The sequence below is a fragment of the Furipterus horrens genome, unplaced genomic scaffold (genome assembly GCF_987537825.1).
Source record: "Furipterus horrens unplaced genomic scaffold, mFurHor1.1.pri manual_scaffold_3, whole genome shotgun sequence".
Classification (NCBI taxonomy): Eukaryota; Metazoa; Chordata; class Mammalia; order Chiroptera; family Furipteridae; genus Furipterus; species Furipterus horrens.
The window spans coordinates 209,453,884-209,477,200 of record NW_028327173.1 but is presented as its reverse complement, the minus strand read 5'-3'; the positions used below and the strand labels follow the sequence as shown (position 1 = coordinate 209,477,200).

The following is a 23,317-nucleotide window of genomic DNA, read 5'->3' as shown; positions in this document are numbered from 1 at the left end:
GGGCGTCACCTGCCCCGGAGCCCCCAGGCACGGGCTGCGAGCTGGCCACCGGTCCCCTCGCCCGCCTGAGCCGACGACGGGAGGCCCGGCTGCCTTTTTCTAGGTTCCTGGATGAGGTCGCCATGAGGGTGCTGGACCCCAGGACCCTGAAGGCCTTCCGGGGGCCCAGAGGCCACAGCCCGGGGCCCTGCCCTGGTGAGCGAGGAGGCCCGGGCAGCGCCCAGGAGCCCCTCCCAGGAGCTGGAGCCCCCGAGAAGACCGCCCTGAGCCCCCAGCTGTCCTCAGAGGCGGCAGCCAAGCCTGCAGGCAGACTGGGGCCCAGCCCAGCAGCGGAGACCAGAGGGCCGCCCCTGGGCAGCGGCAGGCGCGGGGGCCGGGCTGCCCCCCACTGGCAGCCTCCAAGCCGGGTGAGTCTCCGCCCCGAGCGTCCCCAGCAAGCAGCCAGCCAGAGCTCTGCTGTGGCCCCTCTCTGTCCCCACTCCATGTGCCATTTCCCCCCGAGCCCCGGCTGGCCCCTGTGGAGTTCCTGCATCACACCCCTTTTCTAATATCTGCCAAGGGAGGGACCAGAGTGCCGACAGGGTGAAGCTCTACGGTGACATTCTGGCTTTGGGGCAGGCAGGACTCGGTGTGCGTGATGCCAATAATGTCACCGCCCACTGGCAGAGCCCTCGGAGGGTCACCACAGGATGGCATGTCACCTCGTTGAAATGTGGAGCCTCAGACACCTCTACGTGGGCCAGATGTCACGGTCCTGTCAGGCAGGGAGGGGGCCCACATCCTTCAGAGCTGCCCCCATTTGGGGTTAGAAACAGAGTCTGGGGTGCTGCCACCGGCCCCAGGTCGTGCGGGAGTCTGGGCTAGGAGTGCGGTCTCAGCCTGGAATGCAGGTCTCTCTCTCAGCACCTCAGGGAGACCTCAGCTGTCCTGGGGGTAGGGCTCAGCAAGCATCAGGGTGACGGACCCCGTGTGCTGGGACCCCAGCCTCGGCACTGACCCCTGTCCCCTTAAACATTGGCGTCCCCTGGGGCTGGGGGGCGTTCCTCACAGGCTGTCAGTGATGTGGCCTCTGCCCCCATAGCCTATCCCAGCTTCTCCCAGCTCAGGACTAACTAAGGGGTGGGGGCTGCAGGGCCAGGCTGGTGGAGAGCTCAGCCAGACCCCTCCCAGCATGGCTTCCCTGTGGGGCAGGTTCTTTTAAAAATAAAATCCTGCCCTGGCTGCTGTGGCTCAATGGACTGAGCGCCGGCCCGAGGACTGAAAGGTCGCCGGTTTGATTCCCAGTCAGGGCACAGGCCTGGGTTTCAGGCCAGGTCCTTGGTTGGGGGTGTGCGAGAGCCAACCAATTGCTGTCTGTCTCTCACATCATGTTTCTCTCCCTTTCTTTCTCCCTCCATTCCCCTCTATCTAAAAATTAAATTAAATTAAAAAATAATAAAAATAAAGCCCTGGGTGCGAGGAATAGCTGATACTTGCTGGGGATTTGCTAGTATTCTAACCGCCCGAGCCTCAGTGCAGCCCCGGGAGGTCTCAGATCCAGGGTCCGCCCCCTGCTGTCTGGCCTTGGCAAGCCGCCCTCCCGCTGCAGGCCTCTGATTCCCAGGCAGTGACAAGGAAGGTGAAGGGCCTTGGTTTCCCCTTTGTCTTGTCCCAGGGAAGGTGTCTGGCAGGAACCCAATCAGTGTTGTGTCCCCGACCGCCTCCCCAGGGCCCAGCAACCCGGCACCCCCGCCTCTGCGTGTCTGGGCTCTGCACACCTCACTCAGGGTGGCTGGGCCCCAGGGGAGCCCCACGATGCCCAGGCCTCCAGAGGATTCTGTCTCCAGGCTCCTTCAACATGCCTCTTGGGGCTTCCAGGCAGCGCAGGGCCACGGGGACCATGGGGGCCCAGCAGTGGATGCTGATAGGGGTGCTGGTGCCCAGCCGCGAGTGCTCTTCCCAAGAAGCATCAGCGCTCCCCCACCCCAGGACCCCCTCCCATCTTGGGCTCCCGCTCTGGGCTCCCTCAGCTGCAGCCCCCTGTCAAATACTCAGAACAAGGCAGAGAGAGAGACAGACCAGGAGCAGCGGCTCCGGGAGCCGAGGCCGCAGGGCCCTGGCTGGGCTGTGTCCTGGTTCCACGGGCTGGGCAGGCCCCTCTCCCTTCGTGTCTCCACGGGTGGGGTGGGGATCAGAGGCAGAGGGGGGTGGGCGAAGGTGCCCAGCACACGGGAGGAATTCAGGCACTGGGATGATGGTGGCCGTGAAGACAATGATGGCCCCTCTCCTGGGCAGCCTCCCGCCCTCCGGGCCTGGACGAGCCTGGGTCCCCAGAACAGTTGCCAAGCTTTGAGGAAGCAGGGCAGACCCCTGACTTCCAGTCGTCAACCCTGAGAGCCCTTCCTTCAGGCCAGTGCCTGGAGCTTCACCACCAACTACCTCAGGGCGTTAGCCATGAACCAGAGGAGGCCCCGGGTCTCCGGCCAGCTCTGCCCCATCTGGCTGAGTGGCTGTGGGCGACCCTCGCTCTCCCCTTTATTGTCCAGCAAACGAGGAGCCATGGACCGAGACCTTCTCGGTCCACAGATTAGGACCGAGGCTCGTTCACACTATAGTGTGAAGGACTCGAGCCCGCCATTTCCTGTGGACAAAATGGTCAGAAAGAGAGAGTGGGAAGGACGGGGCTGGGGACATGGAGGGAGAAGCAGTCTGGGGGCTCAGAAGCAGCCAGGGTGGGGTTTGTGTTAAAACCCCCAGGGCCAGAGCTACGGTTGGATTCTGTCCAAGGGGCTGTCCCCCTGAGGGAGCGCAGGAAGCCCCCTGGCCCCCGGGCCTCTGTCTCCCCATCTGTAGGACAGGCTTAGGGGTTAGACAGTGCCTCCTGCCTCTGAAGGGGAGCTGCTTCCCGCTCCCCAACTGTTTCCACGGGGGAGTGTGGGCAGGAGTTGCCAGATCTTCCAAAATTTCAATAGAAGCCAAAAATACGGATTTTAAAGTGTAAACTCTCCCAATTTTTAAATGCTGGCTCAAACATTTATTAAAAAAAATAAAAGTTAAAATCCTCTCACAGGCCAAATACAGCATGCCGGCGGCCAGATTTAGCTCCGGGGGCCAGTTCGCAGCCGCCAGCCTAGCCCGTCTGCAGCCACACAGCTGGGACCAGAAGAGGCCACGTAGCGCCCAAGGGCAGGGAGGGGCCCAGCGAACCCCGAGACCAGGCGGGGCCTGGGGTCCGGTCCCCACCTCGCTGTGTGACATTGGGCACGCGCTTGCCCCTCTCCCGTTGGTCAGGCGCAGAGATCCCAGCACCCAGCATCTCCCCCCGGGGTTGATGCTCAGGCATTGGTGGGTGACCTGCTGTGTGTGATGCTCAGAGACATGAGGCCAGCTTCTCACCAGTGACAGTCTGTGGCACCACGGGTCCCTCTCTCCTCCCACCTCCCTGCCGGCTCCCCGGTGTCCATGGCTGGCTCTGCCCCCTCCGTGGCAGAGCCCCCTGCCCCTCTGCATCTGCGCTCAGTCCCTGGACGATCTCGTCCGGTGTCATGGCCTTAGGTGCTGCCTCTGTGCTGACCACTCCCAGGCTCACCTCTCCTGGGCCCTCCTCTGTACTTCCAGCTCCCGTACCCAGGGCCTTGTCACTGTCCCTGCCGGACGTCTGGTAGACACGCTGGGACCTGAACTCCTGTCTTCTCCCCACACCCTTCCCGCGGCTCAGGTCAAAGATTCAGTGTCTTTCCTCTGCACCCACGGCAGTCGGTCAAGATGCGTCCTGCCTCCACCCTGGTCCCCACATGCATAGAGGTGCCAACACCTCTTGGAGGACTCCTCCGGCATCCCCACTCAGCAGCGTGACGAATACATCTCTGTCCAGGCCTATGGGGACTTCCAGTCCCCTCAAGATAGAAGCCGAAGTCCTGACAATGGCCCAGGAGGCCCCCACTGGTGACTGACCAGGTTCTCCCCAAACTTGCCAGGCACCCCACCCCAGGGCCCGCCCCTCCCCCCAGCTCCCAGGCTTTGCTGGGGGGAAGGGCGAGTTATCCTGACTTCCCTGTTGACAGTGACAGCCCCAGGGCCCCCCCCCACTTCTCTGCAGATTCCCCCAGCAGACACGCTGGGGCTGAGGGACCCTCCGCTGATGTCTCACATAATTCTCCTCTGGAGAATGTCAGCGCCGAGGGAGCAGAGAACCTCTAGTTCCCTCACTGCCCCACCCCCAAGAAGAGGGTCCACAGTGAATGTTTGTTGAGTGAATGCTGGATGGCAGGCAGTGGGCATAAACCTCTCAGAAGTGGCCCGACCCTGCTGAATAAACAAAAAGGCTGGCCCTCCGGAGCAACCATAGCCCTTTAGAAGCCCTGTTCCCGAGAGTCCCTTACACGTCCACCTTGTCACTCACAGTGTCCTTCGACAATTGTCCATCCTCCCTAGATGAGGGATTGCGCTCAGAGAGGCTGAGAGCCTTGCCCGAGGTCACACAGATGCAGAGACGGCTCAGTAGACCCACATCCCCAGAGGGGCTTCCTGAGCGGGGCTCTGGGTGCCAGTGCTGGGTGCCCAGGTGCCCCCCAGTGTGGGGCAGGCCCTGAGGAGGGGCGCGGGCTGGTGTGTGAGACGGGGGCCGGGGGGGCAGGAAAGTCCCCGTTGGAGCGCCGGTGCGTTCATCCAGCCACCCCCACCTGTGTTCCCCATGGAGGCCTCCGTGCCAGGCCCTGGGGACAGAGGCCCAGCGGCCCAAACAGAGGGACCCTGCTGTCGGGGTCCTTTAGAGCACGGGGGAAGGGGCAGGGCTAGGACAGGCAAATGACCAAAGACAGTGTGTCCGAGTAGATGGAGTGTAATGAGAAGTCACTTGGTGGGAGAGGCGCCCCTTCAGAGGAGTGGCCAGAGCAGGCAGGCCCAGCCGAGCAAAGGGCCCGAGGCAGGAGTGAGCTGGGTGAGCTCGGGGCCAGCGAGGAGCCGGTGTGGCTGGTGGGTGCCAGGTGAGGGTGGCACAGCGGCCAGAGAGGGAGGCAGGGCTGAGGCAGGACTCAAAGCCCCTCCCTGAGGCCAGACGGGTGGCACTGCCTCTGGGGAGGGCCTACTGTGCGCCTCAGTCCCCGTGCCCAGGCGCTCTGGGAAGGTGGAAAAGTGCCCTGGCCCCCAGTCCCACTGCTGCAGGAGAGCTGCAGGGCTTTGCCTCTTAGAGCCTCTGTTTTTGCATCTGTAAAATGGGTGCAATAAGACCCACCTCCAAAAGTCCGTAGCTGAGTCTAAGGCTGTGCCGGGAACAGCGCAGGTGCACTAAGCGGGGATGGGCCGGTTTCTGACCCAGGTCCCCTCCTGAAGCGCAGAGCCGCGCAGGGGATAAGGAAGGAAGTGACGAGGCCCTGGTGGTCGCCAGGAGGCCGGGGAGGAGACAGCAGGTGGACTGAGGCACGGACACGTGGCACAGCCCAGACTGACCAGGAAGGGGGGCGTGTGTGATAGGGTTGGGAAATCAAGGTGATTGCTGGGCCCGTCCACCCGGAGGAGACAAGGGAGGGTTTAGGGCCGACAGCTGTGTTGCAAAAATAGGCAGCAGCTGGGACTGTGGGGTGGCCTAGAGGGACAGCGTCTGCCGTAGGGATGGCCCGTCCCTCTGAGAGCACCCAGGGTGCCCACCCGTGTCAGGAGAGCAGGGCGTTCCCCCTTGCCTGGGGGTCCTGGAGGGGCCAGAGGGGCCCTGAGGGTGCTTCCTGCTCCATCGTCTCTCCCTGGAGACCCTGGACGTCCTGAGGGCCTCTCATACTTATGGTCCCCAGCGGCCCCTGTCCTCCTAGAGCGGAGTCACCACTTCTGGCTCAAGACCCAGGCAGGGCCCCAGTCTCCTGTGCCCACTGCACAGGCAGCCCTCAGCTGGTCTCAGGGGACTTCCAGCAAGCCATTCCATGCTCTGGTCTTGGTTTCCTCAGCCACAGAAAGGGCATCTCGAGAGCATCCTCAAATCTGTGGTTATGAATTGCAGAGTTAAGACGAGCATGGGGCTTTGGCCCCAACACCAAGACCATTGCCACAGGCACAGCACCTCCCCAGAGGGCTGCTTTCCCCTCTCCACACACAACCACGCTGCTCACCAGCACGCACCCAGAGCTGCATGCACGCCCTCACCCTGCTGGCTGAGGTGCTGGGCTAGCCCCAGGACACATGCGAGAAAGAAAGGTCTTAACCCAACAACTCTGCTGGGTATTCCTGGAGGGCTGCCTGGAGGAGGTGGCCTTTAAGAGTATGGGCGGCAGTGGTTACTCCACAGGCACTGGATCTGGGGAGAATTTGAGAATTCATAGGATCAGAGTCAGTCTTCTGAAATAGCAGAGTGAAGGGAGGGGCTGCCAAGGTACCAGGGCAGGAACTCCTTCCCCTTGCTGTCTCCTATCCTGCTCACCCCCCACCCCATGCCACCAGGGCAACTCAGCAACTTTTTCTAGAGGCCCTTCTTGGGGGAGAAATTCCCAGACAGGGCCTTTAGAAGAGCTGAAACACTCAATATAAATAATTCTAGGTTTTAAAAATTAAATTTTAATACATTCTTATTAATTTTAGACAAACTCCCTGGCAGGTCATTCACCGTGAGTGATGGAGGCAACTGGAGACATGATGGATGTCCCCAGCCTCTGGGTGGGAAAGGGCTCCGAGGACCTGGGTGCAGGCCCCGCTGGGCTCATCTCCCTAAGCTTTGCCGGCTGTTGCGAGCAGGCGGAGCGGACCGGGCTTTGAACTGCGAGGGCTGGTGGGTGGAGGCGTCCTTGTTTCTGCTGTTCCGCTGACAGTGGACTCTCAGCACTGGTGTGGGGGTTTCACTTCTCAACCGTTAGCCCCTTTGCTGCCCCTTCCCCACCCCAAGAGGTTAGCCCAGAGCTGATGACTGAGTGGGAGTCCATCCCCCGGCGGGTCGAAGTCGCACTTGGACTTGGGTTGGGTCTGACCTGCTTGGGGGTGACTCTCCAACACGCGGCTCCTCCCACCCTGCGTGCTGGCCAGGGGGAGGCCAAGCCTGCTGGGCACTGTGGGGGGGCCCTGGAGAAGGGACAGGGCTCCTGCCGGTAACTGACAACGCTAAGGGACGCGGCCGGAAAGGAGACGCCACAGTGGCGCGGGATCCGGCATGAACTGTCCGTGTTTATTGGGCGCCTGCTGTATGCTGGGGTCCAGCGCGCTGAGCACGGTGATGGGGACGTGGGAAAGGTGGGCCTGGGGCACGTAGGGGGCTAGGGGGCGGCGTGGGCTGAGCAGCCCCCCTTCGCCTTGGGGGACGAGGGCACACGGAGGGGGTCCAGGCTCGCGGTCTCAAACAACTTTCAGAGTGTCGGGGAGTGTGTGTGGCTGCCACCCGGGGCTCCTTGTGGATCCTTTCTGCTGAAATTCCTTCCCCCACCCCAGCCCCTTCGCAGCCCTCGGCGCTGACGGGCGGCAGAGCGCTTCGCCCGCTTTCCCCTACCCACAACCACAGCTTGCAGGTGAGGAAACTGAGGCCGGGGACGCTCGGGAAGGCCTGCCCGGCTCCCGGGGAGTTGGTGGCCGAGCCTGGCCGAGGCCCCGGGGCCGGGCCTCCCAGCTCGGCGCTGACAGCCGGGCTGCGCCCTCGCCCGGCGGGGCGGTGGGGGAGGCGGCGTGGGGCCCGGACCGGAGCGGAGCGCGCTCCCGGCGGACACGGCGCGAGGGGCCGGGATGGGCAGTCATCAGTCTTCCCAGGTGTGTCGGGTGGTCCCTGGGCTCGGCCCCCTGTCCCCCTTTCATGTCTGTCCTGGCACGGAAAGACAGGGAAAGACCCCGGGAGCGGCCTCTCGCGAGTGATGGAGAGCCAGCCCCGTGCCCCCCGCTCCGCGCAGGAAGTGCGATCCCGCCCGGGCCGCTCGCGGTCCCGGTCGTTCGCCGGCGCCCGCAGGGTTAACGGCAACGGGTGGGTCCCCCCTCCCGGCGCGCGCAGGGGCTGCCCGGCTGGGCGGGGAGGGTCTCCAAGCCGCTCGCCGGCAGGTCTGCGCAAGCCCGGCAGGGAGCCCCATGGGCGAGTCGGTCGCGCAAGGGTTAATCCCCCGGGCCCGGGAGGGGCGGGCCAGGCCCGGAACCTCGGAATCTGAGGGTCCCTGACTGAGGAGTCTTAGGTCCCGAGTGCCATCACCCTCGGATTCTCTGAGCGTCAGGTTCTGCAATCCCGGATGGCCCCCGCTTCTTAGATCCGAACATTCTCCTACTCCGAGCTTCTGAGATTCCGGGGCTCGGCTTCCTCCTGGAGGGAGCGCGGGGCTGGAAGGGTTAACGGGCGGGGCCGGGGTGGGGGGTGGGAGCAGCGGGGGCCGCGGCCACGGAAGTATTAACGGGACCCAGTCAGGTCCCCCTCTTTCTGGAGAGCTCGGGAGCGCCTCGGGCCGTACCATCCGGAGTCCCCGGGCCGTGCCATCCCGAGTCCCCGGGCCAGCCCCCTCGTCCCCCCGGGGGGCGTAACTACGTGCCCGGTAGCGCGGCGGCCCGGGAGGGCTCACCTGTTACTCGGCAGGTGCCCGGCGCACCCAGAGTCCCAGGGACCGCGGTGGCGTGGTGGGGAGTGGGGTCGCACGGGCCGGGCTTCCCACCGAGCGAGCCACGCAGGGGTGCCCCGCCGCCGCGCCCGCCTGTGCCCGCGGTGCCCGCGGTGCCCGGCGCGGCCACGGAGCGCACGCCTGCTGCCCGCTGACCCTCCCGTTTGGTTTCTCGCAGGCCTCTGCCGCAGACATGGAGAAACTCAGGTGAGTGGAGCGTCTTCCGTGCCGCGGCTCCCGGGCCAGGTCGGGGTGGGGGCGCTGGAGGGCGCGGGGGAGGGCTGTGCTGGAGCGCGTCTCCGGGGCGCCCGCGGCGCGGCTGGTCCGGCCGCGGGGTGCTGTGCCTGGTGCGTGTGTGCGCGGCGAGGCAGTGGGGGGCCCCCGCGGGGGCTCCTGAGCCGGCCGGACCCGGGCCGCTGCGGCTGGGGAGGGGGTGCGCCACCAGGGCCGGCCGGCCCCCGCCCGGGGTCCTGTGTGCCCTACCCGGGCCTCCGGATCACCCCACGGGACCCTCCGGGTTTTCGCTTCTGCTGCTACACACGGGTTTCCGGCGCCGGCTGGTCCCCTCGCTGACCGGCAGACCAGTGCCTAGTTCTGAGATTTTAAGTTTACACCTCGTGGGGGCGGGGGCGAGGGTGGGAGATGGAGACCTCGCCGCTGGACAGAGCGATCCCATCTTGGAGCCATGTGGGGAGACTCCCGCGACGGCGGTCTCCCGCCGCGTCCCTCGGGTGCTGAACTGGGAGCCCTTGTGTGCTCCCCAGCTCCCTTCGCGGCTGGCCAGGGAGCAGCCCATTTGAATATTCACGACTTCCTCTGAGACTTCCCTCGGCCACCCTGACCCCCACAGTGGGAACACCCCGCCCCCCCGCGCAGTGCTTTCCTTCTGGGGTCTGAGCCCAGGCGTTGTGCGGGCAGCTGGCGGGGCTCTGACTGCTGGGTCTCAGCACCACCAGCCCAGGCCCATAGGGTGTGCCCACCCCTCTCCACCCCTCCAGACCAGAATGGGCACCACAGGAGAGGCCTCTAGGTAGGAGGTGCCCCCTATTCCCAAGGGTCAGGGACCCCGCAGAGCCCTGGCTTGTACCTGGGGCAGGTTCCTCCGCCTACGGGAGAGGGGCTGGGGCCTCCCAGGTAACTCAGGGCTCTGGGTGCCTAGGGACAGGTAGGCACACGGAGAGGCCCCAAGCTGGACACCAGAGCAGGGCCATCTCCTGGCCACTGAGCTGGAGTGCAGCCCTTTCTTGGGGGTCCCACAGTGTCGAAACCCATTTTCCCTGCGTTGGGAGGAGGGCTCCAGTCTTTCAGATCAAAGGTGCTCAGACCAGGACTTGACGTCTGTCAGGCGGGCCTGTGTTGTCCCGGCCAAGGCCCAGGGGCCCATGAGGACCAGAGAACAGCAGCCCTGGCTCTGGCCACACGGACGAGCTCGGGCCTGAACCGGGGCCTCTGACCCCAGGCCAGGCCCCCCAGGTACCCCACACTGGCTGTCATCTTACCAGTACCCCCACCCAGGTTCGGCTCCCTAGGGGGGGGGAAAGCTGGGACTTGAGCAAAAGGTGGCATTCATGGGGCACCCCGAGGCCAGCCTGGAGGGGTGGGGGGGTTCTCTGGTTCTTTCTCTTTCCTTCTCCCTGCCCAGCCAAGACTCGGAAGCTCTCATCCTGTGCTTTGAGTGATAGGGGTGGAGACACAGCCCAGCCTTTTGGGGGACAGAGGTGGGTAGGAGCGCTCCATGATCTGCTGCCCAGCGGCTCAGGGCGCCCGGCATCCCTTTGCCGGGTGGGCTGAGGGCTTCTCTGGGCTGAGCCTTGAAGGCAGGTCCTGGTGGCCGGGGCTCTCTGGGCCACGTGGTCTTCCAGCTGAGGCAGAAGTCTGGAGCTGGCAGGACCCAGGTAGCCTCCTGGGATTGGGGAGGGTCCTGCCCTCCTCTCCCTCTCACCCCGTGGGTGTTCTCAGAGCTGCTCCGAGGGCCTTTCGGACCGTTCCTTCCACCTCTGGGGCTCTGTCCTGCATTTAGTGCCTGGGGCCTGGAACCAGAGGGCCGCCCAGAAGGAGGTAGGGGAGGTTGGTCAGTCAGGCCGCCCCCAGGGAAGGTCACAGGGTTTGGAGTCCCACAGGCCCAGTTCCTGACCCTCTCTGGGCCTCAGTTTCCCCATCTGTAAAGTACATGTCCCAGTCACCCCCACCATAGAGGACTGTTGGGAGGATGAGGTCCCCCAGCAGGGACCTGGCCCACAGCAGGAAGACCCTGGCAGAGGTTCCCCGTGGGGCATCGGAAGCACAGGACTGTGGGTTCCCCGGGCAGGAGAAGGGGCAGCTGTGGTCCGAGGGAAGGGATTCTGGACGGTCCTGGGCCTGGGTCACACACACACACACACACACCCCCAGGTGCACCACCAGCCAGGGGCTCCCTGCCCAGGTGCACAGCTGGGCTCTCCCTCAACCCAGATCCCCGGCCCCCAACTGTAAGTCCCCTTCTGAGTTTCAAACAAGCTGTGGCCTCCACACCTCTCAGCCATTGCCCGTGCTGTTCCCTCTGCCCAGAATGCCCTTCCACCTGCCTTCTGGTCCACATGACGAATTATGTGTCCTCCCTGTGAGCTTTTCCCTGTGGCTTTTGTGACCCTCACTCCCAGGTGGACTCATTTTCTTTCTGTATACCAAGTTCCACGCTGGGCGCCGAGACACAGCAAGACCAGGCCCGCCCTTCAAACAGGGACACAGTCCCATCCATAGATCCTCCCAGGGGTCCTGGGCTGGGGACACTGCCCTGGTGAATCAAGGTGGGCTTCCTGGAAGCAAGGACACTTGAGCTCAGGATTGAAGAAAGATTAGGAGTTTGCAAGGACAGACAGGAAGGGCCTTCCAAGAGGTGCAAAGGCCCGGGGGCCGGAGGAAGCGGGGTGCATACAGAGAGCTAGGCAAGGGGTGGGGAGTGGAGGTCCCCGAGGCTCTCCTGGCCACCTGGTGTGTCCTCTGCCCACCCCATCGCAAGCACAGCCTGGGTCTGATCCTGGCCAGGGCTGGCACATGGTAGGGCTCCCTCCGGCCTGGCCACCTCTGCTCTGGCCTGCCGCCTGCACCCTGCCCCTCGCTCCCTCAGCCACCCTGCCTCTGACTGCTGGGAAAGCTCTCCCATGACCCTCCAGTATCTGCAGCTATTAGCAAGTCCCAGCCACTGGATCTCTGCGCGCAGAGCCAGCTGTGCCTCTAATCCCCAAGTTAATCCCCTCCTCTGCCTTCCTCTGCACGGGGTCCCCCTTCCCTGCCCCCCTCCACACACACACACACCCGCCCCCACCGCGGCCGCTTTGTCTGCTTCACGCCTGTGGGCAGGCACCTGCCTCTGTGTCAACTTCAGTCCTCTCCTCTGTCACAGAGGAAAGCGGGTCAGTTGCCTCACATGGCGCCTGGGACGCGGAAGGTGCCCGGGAGACCCGGAGCTATTCCCGGCACGAGTCCACCCTGCCCCCAAAATAGAATTTTTCAAAGTTGTGAACTGTGATAAGCGTGCAGAAAAAGCAGTCCGTGTCTGTGCAGCTTAGGATGACCGCCACCAGGTTAGGTTGAATGCGGCCAGCCCTCCACGTGCATCCCTCCAGAGACCCTGCCCCAGCCACAGCCACCCCCCCCCCCCAGCTCCCCAGAGGTCTTCAGGGTCCCGACTTCTGTTTTATTCATGGTCTGGAGCACCCGACTGACAGTGTCGCTTGCTTGGACTAGGACCTCACCTATGTGAAGCCTTTCCCTGCGGTTTTCAGGCCGGCTCTTCACCAAAACATCACCCTGGCCAGTCACCCCTGCTGGTGCGCAGAGTTGTGCGTGGCTGGCTGTCTTGGGGAGTGAGTGGCGTGTGTGAGTACAGTGGCTTCAAACCAGTTACTCATCCACGGCTGTCCGGCAGCCTCCGGCCTGGACCGCTGAGGATGAAGCTCTGGTCCGGGTGCTCTGGGGAACACCGGTCGTTTCTGGAGGCGCCCCCCAGAGCAGAGCTGCAGGGCACAGGGCACACTACGGGCAGCTTTAGAAGACAAGGCCACACTCTCCTGGGGGCTTCTGCCTGTCATGGTGCCAGCAGAACTTGGAGTTCCTGCGTCCCCACAGCCTCCCAGCCCTGGGACTGTCAGGTGGTGGGCGTGGCCTGGTGCCAGGAAATGTCCTTCCCCCCGTTACTCCGTCTAGGGCTCCCTCTTTCGTGGTGTCAGAGGCCAGCGGTCTGGTGTCTGGGAGCTCTGCAGACAGTCCTCGCCTGTTCCCTGCGCGGCAAATGCACCTCCTGCTGTTCGCTTGCTTCTCGCTCTTTGAACGGGGCCTCTGATGAACAGAAGTTAGTTCTGATTCTGCCGAATGTTTTCGGCTTTTGGTTTTTGATTAAAGCTTTTTGTGCCTCCTTTCAGAAACTTCTGATGCCATGAAGTTATTGACATTGACTTTTGTATACGGTTTGAGGCTGGGCTCCTTTTATTTTTTTTCATGTGGACACCAAGTTCCTGCCCATACTTCTTGATTCGTTCATAGGACGGGCGTTTATGGTTGCGGTCCTGCCCAGCACGGATGCTGTTCTCTGGGCTGGGGGTGGGGAGGAGGGCTGGGGGGAAAACGCCAGGCTGACGTCCCAGAGCCAGAGAGAGCCAGTCATCAGGGCGTCTAACAAATGTAAATCACACTAACCTCATCTTCCCCTGCCTGCTCCCCTCTAGCCACCAGGCCTTCTTGCTGTTGCTCAAACACACCAGACAGTCTCCGCACGCAGGGCCTTCGCACGTGCTGTTCCTTTCCGCCTGAAAGGCCTTCCCCACATTTCCACGTGACTCCTGCTTCCCCTCCTTTTACATCTTCCTCAATGTCATGGGGGGTGGGGGGCAGTGCTTTGCTGACCACTCATTCCGTTTATAACTCATCCCCACCCCCACATCCTCTTTACCTGCTTTGGTTTTCCCAGTCACCCTGATCCCCCATGGACTTGAGATTTTTTATTTACGTATTTATTATCTGATTATCTGTCTTCCCTCTGAACAGCACCCCACTGGTGACCCCCAACGCTTAGAACTGGCACATAGTAGGTGCCCCCACACCCTTCTCTTGGCCCTCAGGGAGTAGTGGGAGTTTTTTTTTTTTTTTTTTTTTTTAAACCACCCACTGAGAGTCCCTGAGAGCCTCTGGTGGAGGGATTTGGCCTCAACTCTCCACCTCTCATCTCCTACTCTATCCCACACAGGCCCAGTCCCTCCCTAAGTGTGGTCTTCCAAGGTTCTCTGCCCCACTTCTAAACCTGATCCAAATGGAAAAAGGTTGCTGGACTAATTCTCGCTAAGGTGTGAATGACTGCCTTGCTTTGATTTCGCCTTTGGGAGCCAGGGCCTTACAAGGGGAACCTCCACTTGGACTGTTTTCTCTCACCTTCTTCTGCCCTTCTCTTCAAAGTCTCCTGTTCCCACAGTCCATCTGAGTCCTCACTCTCTTACAAAGGCTCTCTGGTGGCTTCTGTGATTCAGAAGGCAGACTCACTGGGTTGAATCCCAGTTTTGACACTTACTGGCAGTGTAGCCCTGAGTAAGTTTCTGAACCTCCCTGATCCTCAGTCTTTGCATCTGTAAGGTGGGGACAATGATGATCTCATCTACCTTGGTATAGGCTTTGAAGATTAAATCACTGACATGGAGCCTAGCAGATGGTTCATGGTGTTGGGACTGGTTCTGGCTGTCAACTGCCTGCCCCTCTCTCAGACGGCTTCATTTGCCCCCACCCAGTTTCCCCAGCCACTGAGCAGGTGACATCATTCCCAGGTGAAGGAGAGGACCCTATGAGGCGGGGTAGGGGGTGTGACCTCAGCCCCAGACTGAGTTAGGACTGAGAGAATTTCAGAGTTGGGCGCATCACCAGCCCTGGTGGCTGGGGACTTCCGAGCAAGGGTGTGCTGTGTGCCTGCTCCTCAGCCTGTAGGCCACGCCGCTAATGAGGGGCAGGCATGCCACCTGACCCCCGCCTGCCAGGCGCTGCACCCAGGCCTCTCCTGGACATGCTCACTTTGCTCCCACAGTGGCCTGGGAGTCGCTTCCTGTCCTCCGTCTCTCGAGGGCCAGCAAGGCCGTGTGTCAGGGGCAGCACTGAAGTGCGTCTTGATGGAGATGCTGCCCCTCGAGGTGGGGAACGTGGAGATGCAATGGGGCTGTGGGGACGCATGGGGCTTGGTGGGCGAACTCAGCAGAACCTGGGACCAGGCTCCTGGCTCCTCAGCCCTCGTGGCCAACAGCAGGGGGCACTCTGCCAGGGCAGGGGCAGCTCTGGGTCCTGGGCCCAGGCAGGAGGGGTAAAGGCTGGGGCTGGGGGACTGTTGGTGACATGTGGGGTATCGGCCTTGGAGAAGGAGGCCGCCCGGGGAGGTCCTCACCCTGGGGCTGACCTGGTGACGCAGGGTCCAGAGAAGGGTTTTCTCAATATGGGAAATGTAGCTAGCTGCGTGCTCACATGCCGGAATGTTCCAGAAGACGGTGCAAGACATGTCATTTGGATTGCGGGGAAACTCCCGTGGGCTGGGGTCAGGCCTGGCGCAGGCAGAGGGCGGCGTGCAGCCTGTCTGCAGTGACGGGTGGTGGGTGCAGGGAGATGCTGCTAGGTGCGTACACCTGGTGGGGGCCCCAGTGGGAGTCCCCAGGGAGTGGCTTCAGCAGTAAAGGAAGGGGGTCCGCAGCTGGGAGAGGGGGTGGGGGGCCGGTGTTGGGAGGTAGAGCAGAGAGAAGAAGGCGTGAAGAAGCCATTCTGCAGGTGGTGGGGGAGGGGCCCGGAGGGCAGGAAGACTCCCGAGTGGGAGGGTCAGCTCTCCCTGCTGTCTCTGCGGGGCAGACACTGAGTCCACAGACAGGGGCCCCTCTCCGCAGTGGGGCGTGGCCCCGATGTGAGTGCCCTGGAGAGGGGTGGGGACTTGCGGGAGTGAGGACGAGGTGGGTGAGGGGCCATGAGAAGCTCCAGCACTGAGGGGTGAAGGGCGTCGGGGGGAGCGCTGGACACACTGGGTGTCAGAAGTGGGGTCACCGGGGGGCCCAGCACTGATGGAGACACGGTGGGCACCTTGAGGGGCCTGGGGCAGGGGTGGCGCCCAGACTCCCGTTTGCCCCTCTTCTGCATCACCACCCCTGCCGCGCCGCCCCCGCCCGTCACTGGCCCACCGAGCACCGCCTGTGCACATCTGCGCACCAGGCTCGACACTCGGGCCCCACGAGCCCTGCCTCCGACCGTCCCCGTCCGGCCCTGGAGGCCAGCGGGCCATCTGTGCGCCTCATCTCCACAGCCCCTGCGGCTGGAAGGCGTTGACAGAGCCCCGAGCTGGGGGTCCGGAGGCCTGGGTTTGGCCTGCCCTCCCTCCATGTGACATTCAAGTCATGTAGGTACTCTGGGCCCAGGTTCTTTGTCTGCCACCCAGGTCTGAGGAGGACCATTGTGGACATCAGTGGGCCATGACCTGCTGAGAGTGGGCGCTGAGGGACACACGGTGTCCTAGGTGGCTCTGCCCCCCCACCCTCCTGACACTCCCAGACTGCCGCTGTTCATCTCTGTCCTCTCTGGAAGCCAGAGTCCCTGGGGCTGCTCCTGATGGCTTTCCTGACGAGGGCTGCCCGGAGGCCTTGGGCCCCACCACCCTGGGGAGGAGAAGCAGACACAGCCTCTGCACCCAGAGAGCACCCTCTGCATTGTAGGGCTGGGACAGGGAGAGCAAAGAGGGCTCCTGACCCAGTGGAAGGTCAGGGAGGGCTTCCTGGAGGAAGTGAATAGTAAACCAGAGAGACGGCAGGGGATGTGCTGAGGGCAGCACCCGCAAAGGCCCAGGGATGACTCTGAAGGTGCCCCGTCCGCCCACCCAGGATGTCCTGCTTTGCCCTGGCCCCGCTGGGTCTGCCCACCTGCCGAGGGCTCACCAGGCCACGGCGCCGCCGCTCCCAGCGCAGGGGAGAGGGGCCGCGGGAGCAGAGCTGCAGCCGCCTGATAAGATGAGGGGAGACGGAGCGTTTCCTGCAGCGCCTCCAGTCTCCCGTCTCCGGGCAGGAAGGCGCAGCCGTGTCACCTGGGGCCACAGGGAGAGGACGGACATGCTTCTGCCGGGCCAGGGGAGAGCAGGACCCTGGGAGGATGTCTAGTTTGAGGAGCTGCTGCACCCCTGCCGGGCTCCGAGCTCAGCACGGCAACCACCCCTTCCCCAGTACACATGCTCCCACACACACACGTGCACAAACATGCGTGACCTTCTCCGGAAGCTTTGCACAGCAGCCTGGTGGCCGTGACGGCGGTGGTGGAGTCCTCCCCTCTGTGCGTGTGGGGTTGCCAGTGTCACGGGGGCAGAGGTCAGTGGGGGTGACCCGGACCTGGCCAGGCGTGTCTGAGCCACAGAGCAGTGCCGGCCGGGCACCCAGGGAGAGGCGCAGGGGCCCAACGGGAAGCAGGGTGGGCTACCGGTGGGCGCACGGCCCCCTGCCCTGGACCCCGTGCGTGTCGCCGCCCCTGTGGGGCGCTGGCCGCTGCCCCCGTCACGCTGGCTGTGGCGGCCTCACAGGGAGCTGCAGCTGCACCTTGTCTGATCACCCGGGGGGGGGGGGGGGGACGGTTCAATGACCAGGGTCGTATAAAACACTCTGGCTGGCACTGTGAGACCTGTCACCGCAACACGCGGGGAAGGACAGTTGGCCCAGCGTTGACCCCGGCCAGAACGTGTGGCTTCCTCGATGGCCGTGAGACTGTTTCCTCATCTGTAAAACGGGTGCTCCGGGGCATTGGTGCGCGTGCCTGGGGCAGGTGGGTCCTCGGGAGGCGCTGGGGCCGTTCATTGGCCACACACGCCCACCTGCCCCTCAGGAAGGGTCCAGAGTGCGCTCCCAGTGGGGCGCGGAGGGGGGCATCAGCTAGACAGTGACCAAGGTCAAGGGGAACAGAGGACTCGGGAGACGCTGGGCAGGGCAGGGCGCTGAGTCCCTCCAGGCGCTGTCTTCTTCCCGAGGAAAGCTCAGAGGCTCCGGAATGTCTTGAGCAGGGTGTGGGGGCCAAGACCGTTTGCTCTGCAGGGACCCCCCCCCCCCCGGGCCCTGGAAGGGCCGTCCTGAGGAGGGCCAGTCCCCCCAGGGAAGGACGGACAGGTAATCAGGTTTTTGCCCCCTGGAGCATGAGGCAGAGTACGGGGAGGGCAGGCCTGTAAAGGGCCAGGAGGCAATGTCCCCAACTAAGGGACAAGGATGGGCAATGACAGAGGTCCTGAGCTGGGGAAGGAGGGGCCCGAGTAAGTGAGGCATGCCAGTGCAGGGCGAGGTGGGGCCGCTTGGGTCCCAGGGGCCAGAGATTTGCGGGGAGGAGTCATGGGGAATTTGAGCAGGAGCGGCCTGGCCTGGCTGGGCGCAGTGACGGGCCATCTGGCTGCGGGGTGGGGGGAACTTCGGAGCTGGAGACCCGCACCGTCGCTCAGCAGGAAACAGCTGTGACTCAGCCCCTGAGATGCTCACTGATGAGGAGCGGTAATGGACCCCACCCAGGTCCCCCACGCCCACGGGCCCTGGGGTGCGGGGAGCCAACCTGAAGCTGGAGGAAGGGAGTGCCCCCTGGCAGAGGGGACGCGGGGACAAAGTCACCAAGATGTGACGCCGCCTGCAGCCTGTGAGGAATCACAAGCAGTTTGGCATTGCTGGAGCGTGACTGCAGCCAGTGCCTGGGCGCTGCCAGCCACGGGACACAGGCCGTACCGTGGGCATGCCACGGGGACGCGGGCCTTGCCTGGCTGCGGGACCGCTCAGCCCCTTCCACCCCCTTCTGCCCCACCTGGGCCCCTCCAATGCCTTGCACCCAGTCCTGCCCCATCACCATAGGCCTTGAGGGGATCAGAGAAGACAGACAGCCCAGGCCAAGGCTCCAGGTGGCCACAGATGGTGGAGGGGCAGCAGGAGACAGTCTGGGACTGCCGGGGAGACATGAGGAGAGAGGAACCAAGAAAGGCTTCCTGGAAGAGGCGGCATTTGAGCTGAGTCTCACAAGAAAGGAGGGGATCTGGGGACTCAGAGTAAGAAGACAAGGGCCATTCCAGGAGGAGGGGGCAGAACGGATTGTGGCTTGGAGGATGGATGTGTGGGGCCACATTTGGAGGGTCTCAAAGGAATGGAGAGGCCACTTGTCCCTTTCAGAAGGGGAGTTGTAGGGAGGCCTACCTGGCTTGAAAGCAAAACATCCTGTCATCCTGCCTTTGGGCAGGTGTGTCAGGGGCAAGGTGTGACCCAGAGTTCCTGGGCCAGGTCAGACGCAGGCATTGGTGACCACAGCCACTGCATCTGTGTGGTGGGGCTGATGCCGTCACTCTGCGCAGGCTGAGATGAGGGACGTGCCTGGTATGGGCTGAATGTCCCCTTCCCACCCCTGTCCCCAAAGACCCACAGCTGGTCCCATAGTCTGGTCTTCCCCAGTCCCTGAGCCAGCCCCTTCCTGGAGGAGGACTCAGACGTGTGCTGACATCCAGACCCCCAGGGTGCAAGCATGCCAGACACAGGGTGAGGACCCCCACGCCCACGAGGGGACCCGGAATCACCCCTGTCCTCGTGACTCAGTGCGGGCTGGCCCTGCTGAGAAATCCTATGGCAGGCAGTTAAGTGAGCTCCCTCGCTTCTGTCCTCTGGCTGCAGTCACGGCCCCGTGGGCAGGGCGGCCCATTTCACAGACGAGGAAAGTGGGGCCCACAGCCAAGGCTGGGAGCACCCCACTGTGCCCCTCAGCTTGTCAGGTCCTCGCTTAAGATCTTCCTCTTTTTTTGGACCAGAATTTATCCTTAGTAAAAATTTTTCTTTGATTTTTTTCGTCCTCACTGCAGGAATTAGGACAAACCCAGAAAAGTATAAAAGAAGAATTTTAGGTTACCCAGAATCCCCCCGCCGCGCCCCAGAGTGCAGCACTCCTCCCCTCATTGTCTTCTGTGGCCGGCTGCCCTTTGGTCCTCACGCCTGTGTGCCACGTGCCCCGTCACTCGGCCGTCTCAGGACTCTGTCCCCTGTCAGGGGCAGCGGGGCTGCCGGGTCCCTGGAGAGACCACAGACGGTCATCCTCTTGCCCTCAGTAGGGCAGCACTGTCCCTTCTCACTTTGGTCCACACTGCGTCCACCCCACCCATCACCCAGCCCCCACAGGCCCCAGGGGGTGGGGTGAGAAGGGGTCCCAAGGAGGGTGCAGCCGGCCTGCCCTTGACCCATAAGGTCACACTTCCCCCAGCCCCCATTCTCTTCCCTCCTCGGGTCCTGCAGACAAGGATCAGTAGCCAAAGGTGAACCCAGAGCTGGGGAGCCTGCCCCCCAGGACTCCCTCTGAGGCTGTGATGGGGGTGCAGGCCTGTGAAGGGACGGGGTACCACTGGGGGCACTCCGTGCCATCAATGCGCTCAGATCTGAGGACGGGCCAGCCAGGGTGGCAGGTGCACAGGCTGGGAGACCCCACCCCCCGCGCCTGTTCCTACACCCACGCCCGGCCGCCTTGCCCAGGCGTCCCCGTGCCAGGTGACGGCGGACACCCCGCCTCTCTGCGACGTGTGCCCACGGCGGCCCCGCCCCGCCCTGAGCAGCTGTGTCCTCTTCGCCCACAGGCTGCGCAGCCCCTGGGTGCCTGCATGCCTCGGGCAGCCCCGTGTCCTGCAGGGCCGGCTGGCCAGGTCCTCGCCCTCGCTCTGGGACAGGTAACCCGCCTGTGGTCTCCGCGTCCCCGGTGCCCACTTCCTCCCCAACACAGAGGGGAGGCCCACAGAGGGAGGGGCGCCAGACACCAGCCCAGCCTCACTGCTCCTTTCGATGCCACCGTCTCGGAGGTGACACCCTTGCTCAGGCCCCCATCCTCTGCCAAGGGCGCTGTCCTTGGGCTCAGGCCTCCCTGGCAGGGCAGGAAGGGGTCCCTGGTGGGAGCAGGAGGGGACCCCTCCCGGCCCCACTCTGTTCCCCGGGAGGCAGGAGAGTGCTCCGGGCTTCCCATGAGCCAGGAAGGAACAGAGGGATGCCCACCCCACCCACCCCGCCAGGTCAGGCTCCAATCCTGCTTTGTTTTGCCCAGACTTGGGACCCCCCAGGCTGTGATATGAGCAGCGTCCCCCACCTGGAAGGGCAGCCCTGATCTGGGGGTGTGGCACTGGCTGGACCTCCATGCCCTCCTGGTACATCTAGGGTCTGTCTCCAGGGGCCAGGGCCTAGGACCCACCCCCACCCAGGGGAGGCAGAGCCGCCGGCCTGGGCTGTGTAGACCCCCACGTTCCCCGCTTCATGGGGCCTGCCTCTGGCATCCTCTCAGTGGTTCCCATGTCCCGGGGGGGGGGTGCAGGGACCACTGTGACAACCCTGCCCTCCGAGCGCAGGTGCCCCGTGTGGGTGCATGCACCCCTGTTTTACAGACGTGGAGACAGGCCGCGGTCAGGCAGGCTTAGGTTAGTGCCCTGGGAGCCGAGGGCGGTTCCTGGATCAGACCAAGGAGGGGACATGTCCAAAGCTTCTGAGAGAAGCTGAACCCCAGCACTTGGGGATGGGGTGTGAGGGGCAGGGGGCCTTTCATGGCAGACATGCCGTTCCTGGGGCAGAGAGTGGTCAGCGCCCGGCGCGCTGAGTGTGAGGTGCCTGTGGGCTGACGGGGGGGAGGGGCCGGGGGGGGCAGCCGGACCTGGGGGAGTGGGGCCCAGGCTGGAGATGGAGGCCTTGTGGGGGGGTCCGTGTGGGGTGGGGCATGGGGAGATTCAGCCTGAGAGTTGCAGGAAGGGGCGGGGGTGCGAACCAGGGCCCTGGGCAAGGTCGGGGGTGTGCAGATGAGACACAGTTGGGCGGCATAGGCGGGGCAATGTGGTGGCGCACGGAGGGTTGGCTGGGACGGAGGGTCCTGGCTGGCAAGCAGGCAGTGGGGCCGGGAGGGTGCGGAGTCAGGGGCTGGGGTGAAGCCTGGGGAGACCAGGTGTGAAGGGCTCAGGGGCCTGGGGGCAGCATCTGAGGGCTGGTGGGACGGGGCCGCCCAGTGCGCCCGCAAGGCCAGCCAGGGGCCAAGGGTAAGCTGAGGCTCCGGAGGGCCGGCTCCACGAAGCTGGGCACCTCGTGAGCGGGAGGGCTCTGCCCAGGGGCCCCGCGGGCCGTCCCTGCTCGGCCTGCCACTCCCCACCCAGCTCCGTCATGTTTTCTCCCCACACTTGCCTCATTGACGAAGCTGTTCACTCGTCCCCGCGTCTCCCCTGGGACCGCAGGCTCGGTGGGGCGGGAGGCGTGTTAGTTCACTCGCTGCTGTGGGACTCAGGAACGAGGCGGGGCCGGCGGGCGGGGAGGGAAGCGTGATGTGGGTGTGTTAGGGGACATGGCTGGGTCACGTGAGGAGTGGGCAGTGTGTGTGGTGGCAGGGCCTCAGCTGTGCTCGTGGGTGGTGGCCAAGGCGGGGGAGGCACAGTGGCTGGCTCGGGGGGGCGGAGAGGTGCTGTGGGGCACCCCGTGGATACTTGGTCTCCAGGAGGGGCTAGGGCTGGCGTGAGGGGCACCGTGAGCCAGGATTGCAGGTCTCAGAAGGGCCGGGGTCCGGTGATGGCCGAGGGGTGTGGCTCGAGCAGGGGGAGGACTTAAGGCTCAGTGGCCACATGGGTGGCTGGATGATGCCCTCGCCTTGTCCGGAGGGTACAGACCCCACCTGTGCCCGTGACAGGGGCCGCCACAGCCTGCAGCGCTCAGACCTGGGCATCCCTCTGGGCAGAATTTTTCTCAGAGCAGGGCTTTGGGTCCACGGGGAGAGATGACAGTCCCTGCGTCCCAGGGGGAAGCATGTGGTCCAGAGGGAGGGTCATCCGTGTCTGCTTCCTGGGTGTCAGGGCTCAGTATCCCGAGGTCCTAGAGGAGCCCCCAGTCTGTAGGAAAACTAGAGCCTCAAAGGCTGGGCCCAGGCCCTGGGAGTCTTCCTGGAGGAAGGGGGATGTGAGCAGGCCTGGGCTTTCCTGAGCGTCCACTGCTGTGTGCAGCCAGCTGGCCACGGATCTGGATGCTGGCCATCCCCGCCCACCCTCTCCCTGGCCCAGACGGCGCACAGCCTGCTGGGGCCACAACCGGTTTGGGGAAGGGAGGCCTGGTCTAGGGCTTGGGATTGCCCCCTCTGCGCCTCAGCGTCCCTATCCAACCTACGGAGGAGCCCAAGTGGGGGCCCGCGTAAGCTGCGCCACCCAGAAGTCGGCCTCATGAGCCTGCATGCTGGCGGGGGCTCTCGTATCCAGGGTCCTGTAGCCGCCCCAAATCCTGGCCAGGGTCTGTGGTCCACCAGGGGCCTCCGCAGGGATTTACTTCTGATGGGGCGCTGCTAGAGGCATAGCGACTGACCCCGGGGGTCCCTAAGCCCCGGGTGCCGCCCGCTGGGAAGGGGGTGGGGAGGCGCGCGCGCGCACGCGCCAGTGTGTTAGTGCGGCCGGGCGCACGCGGTGCGCACCCACGGCGCGCCCGGCCGGCCCGCACGGGCCCCACTTCCCCGCGCTCAGCGCCGCGGCCCGGCCCGCCGCCGCGTGTCGTTGCAGCGCGCTGCAGGAGCAGAAGGGCGAGCTGCGCAAGCGGCTGTCCTACACCACGCACAAGCTCGAGAAGCTCGAGACCGAGTTCGACTCCACGCGCCACTACCTGGAGATCGAGCTGCGGCGCGCGCAGGAGGAGCTGGAGAAGGTCACGGAGAAGCTGCGCAGGTCAGGGGGCGGGGCGGGGGAGCGGGCGGGGCGGCCGGGGCGCGGGAGCGGGGCTCCGAGACCTGCCAGGCCCGGGCGCTGCCTCCCGCCGTGCTGCCCGCTCCGTTCCCCGGTGGGGAGT

General features: G+C 64.2%; 1 protein-coding gene across 2 annotated transcripts in view; it reads left to right on the top strand.

Annotated features, from left to right (window-relative positions):
* BEGAIN (brain enriched guanylate kinase associated) overlaps window positions 1–23,317 on the top strand; it is a 40,138-nt gene that overhangs the window by 9,863 nt on the left and 6,958 nt on the right. Inside the window, exons 2-4 of one of the 2 annotated variants that reach the window (XM_090271403.1) lie at window positions 8,695–8,723; window positions 20,113–20,202; window positions 23,035–23,196. In XM_090271403.1, the coding sequence (XP_090127529.1) occupies window positions 8,695–8,723; window positions 20,113–20,202; window positions 23,035–23,196 (281 nt within the window). The remainder of the gene's footprint in view (window positions 1–8,694; window positions 8,724–20,112; window positions 20,203–23,034; window positions 23,197–23,317) is intronic. The other variant, XM_090271404.1, reaches the window with a different exon arrangement.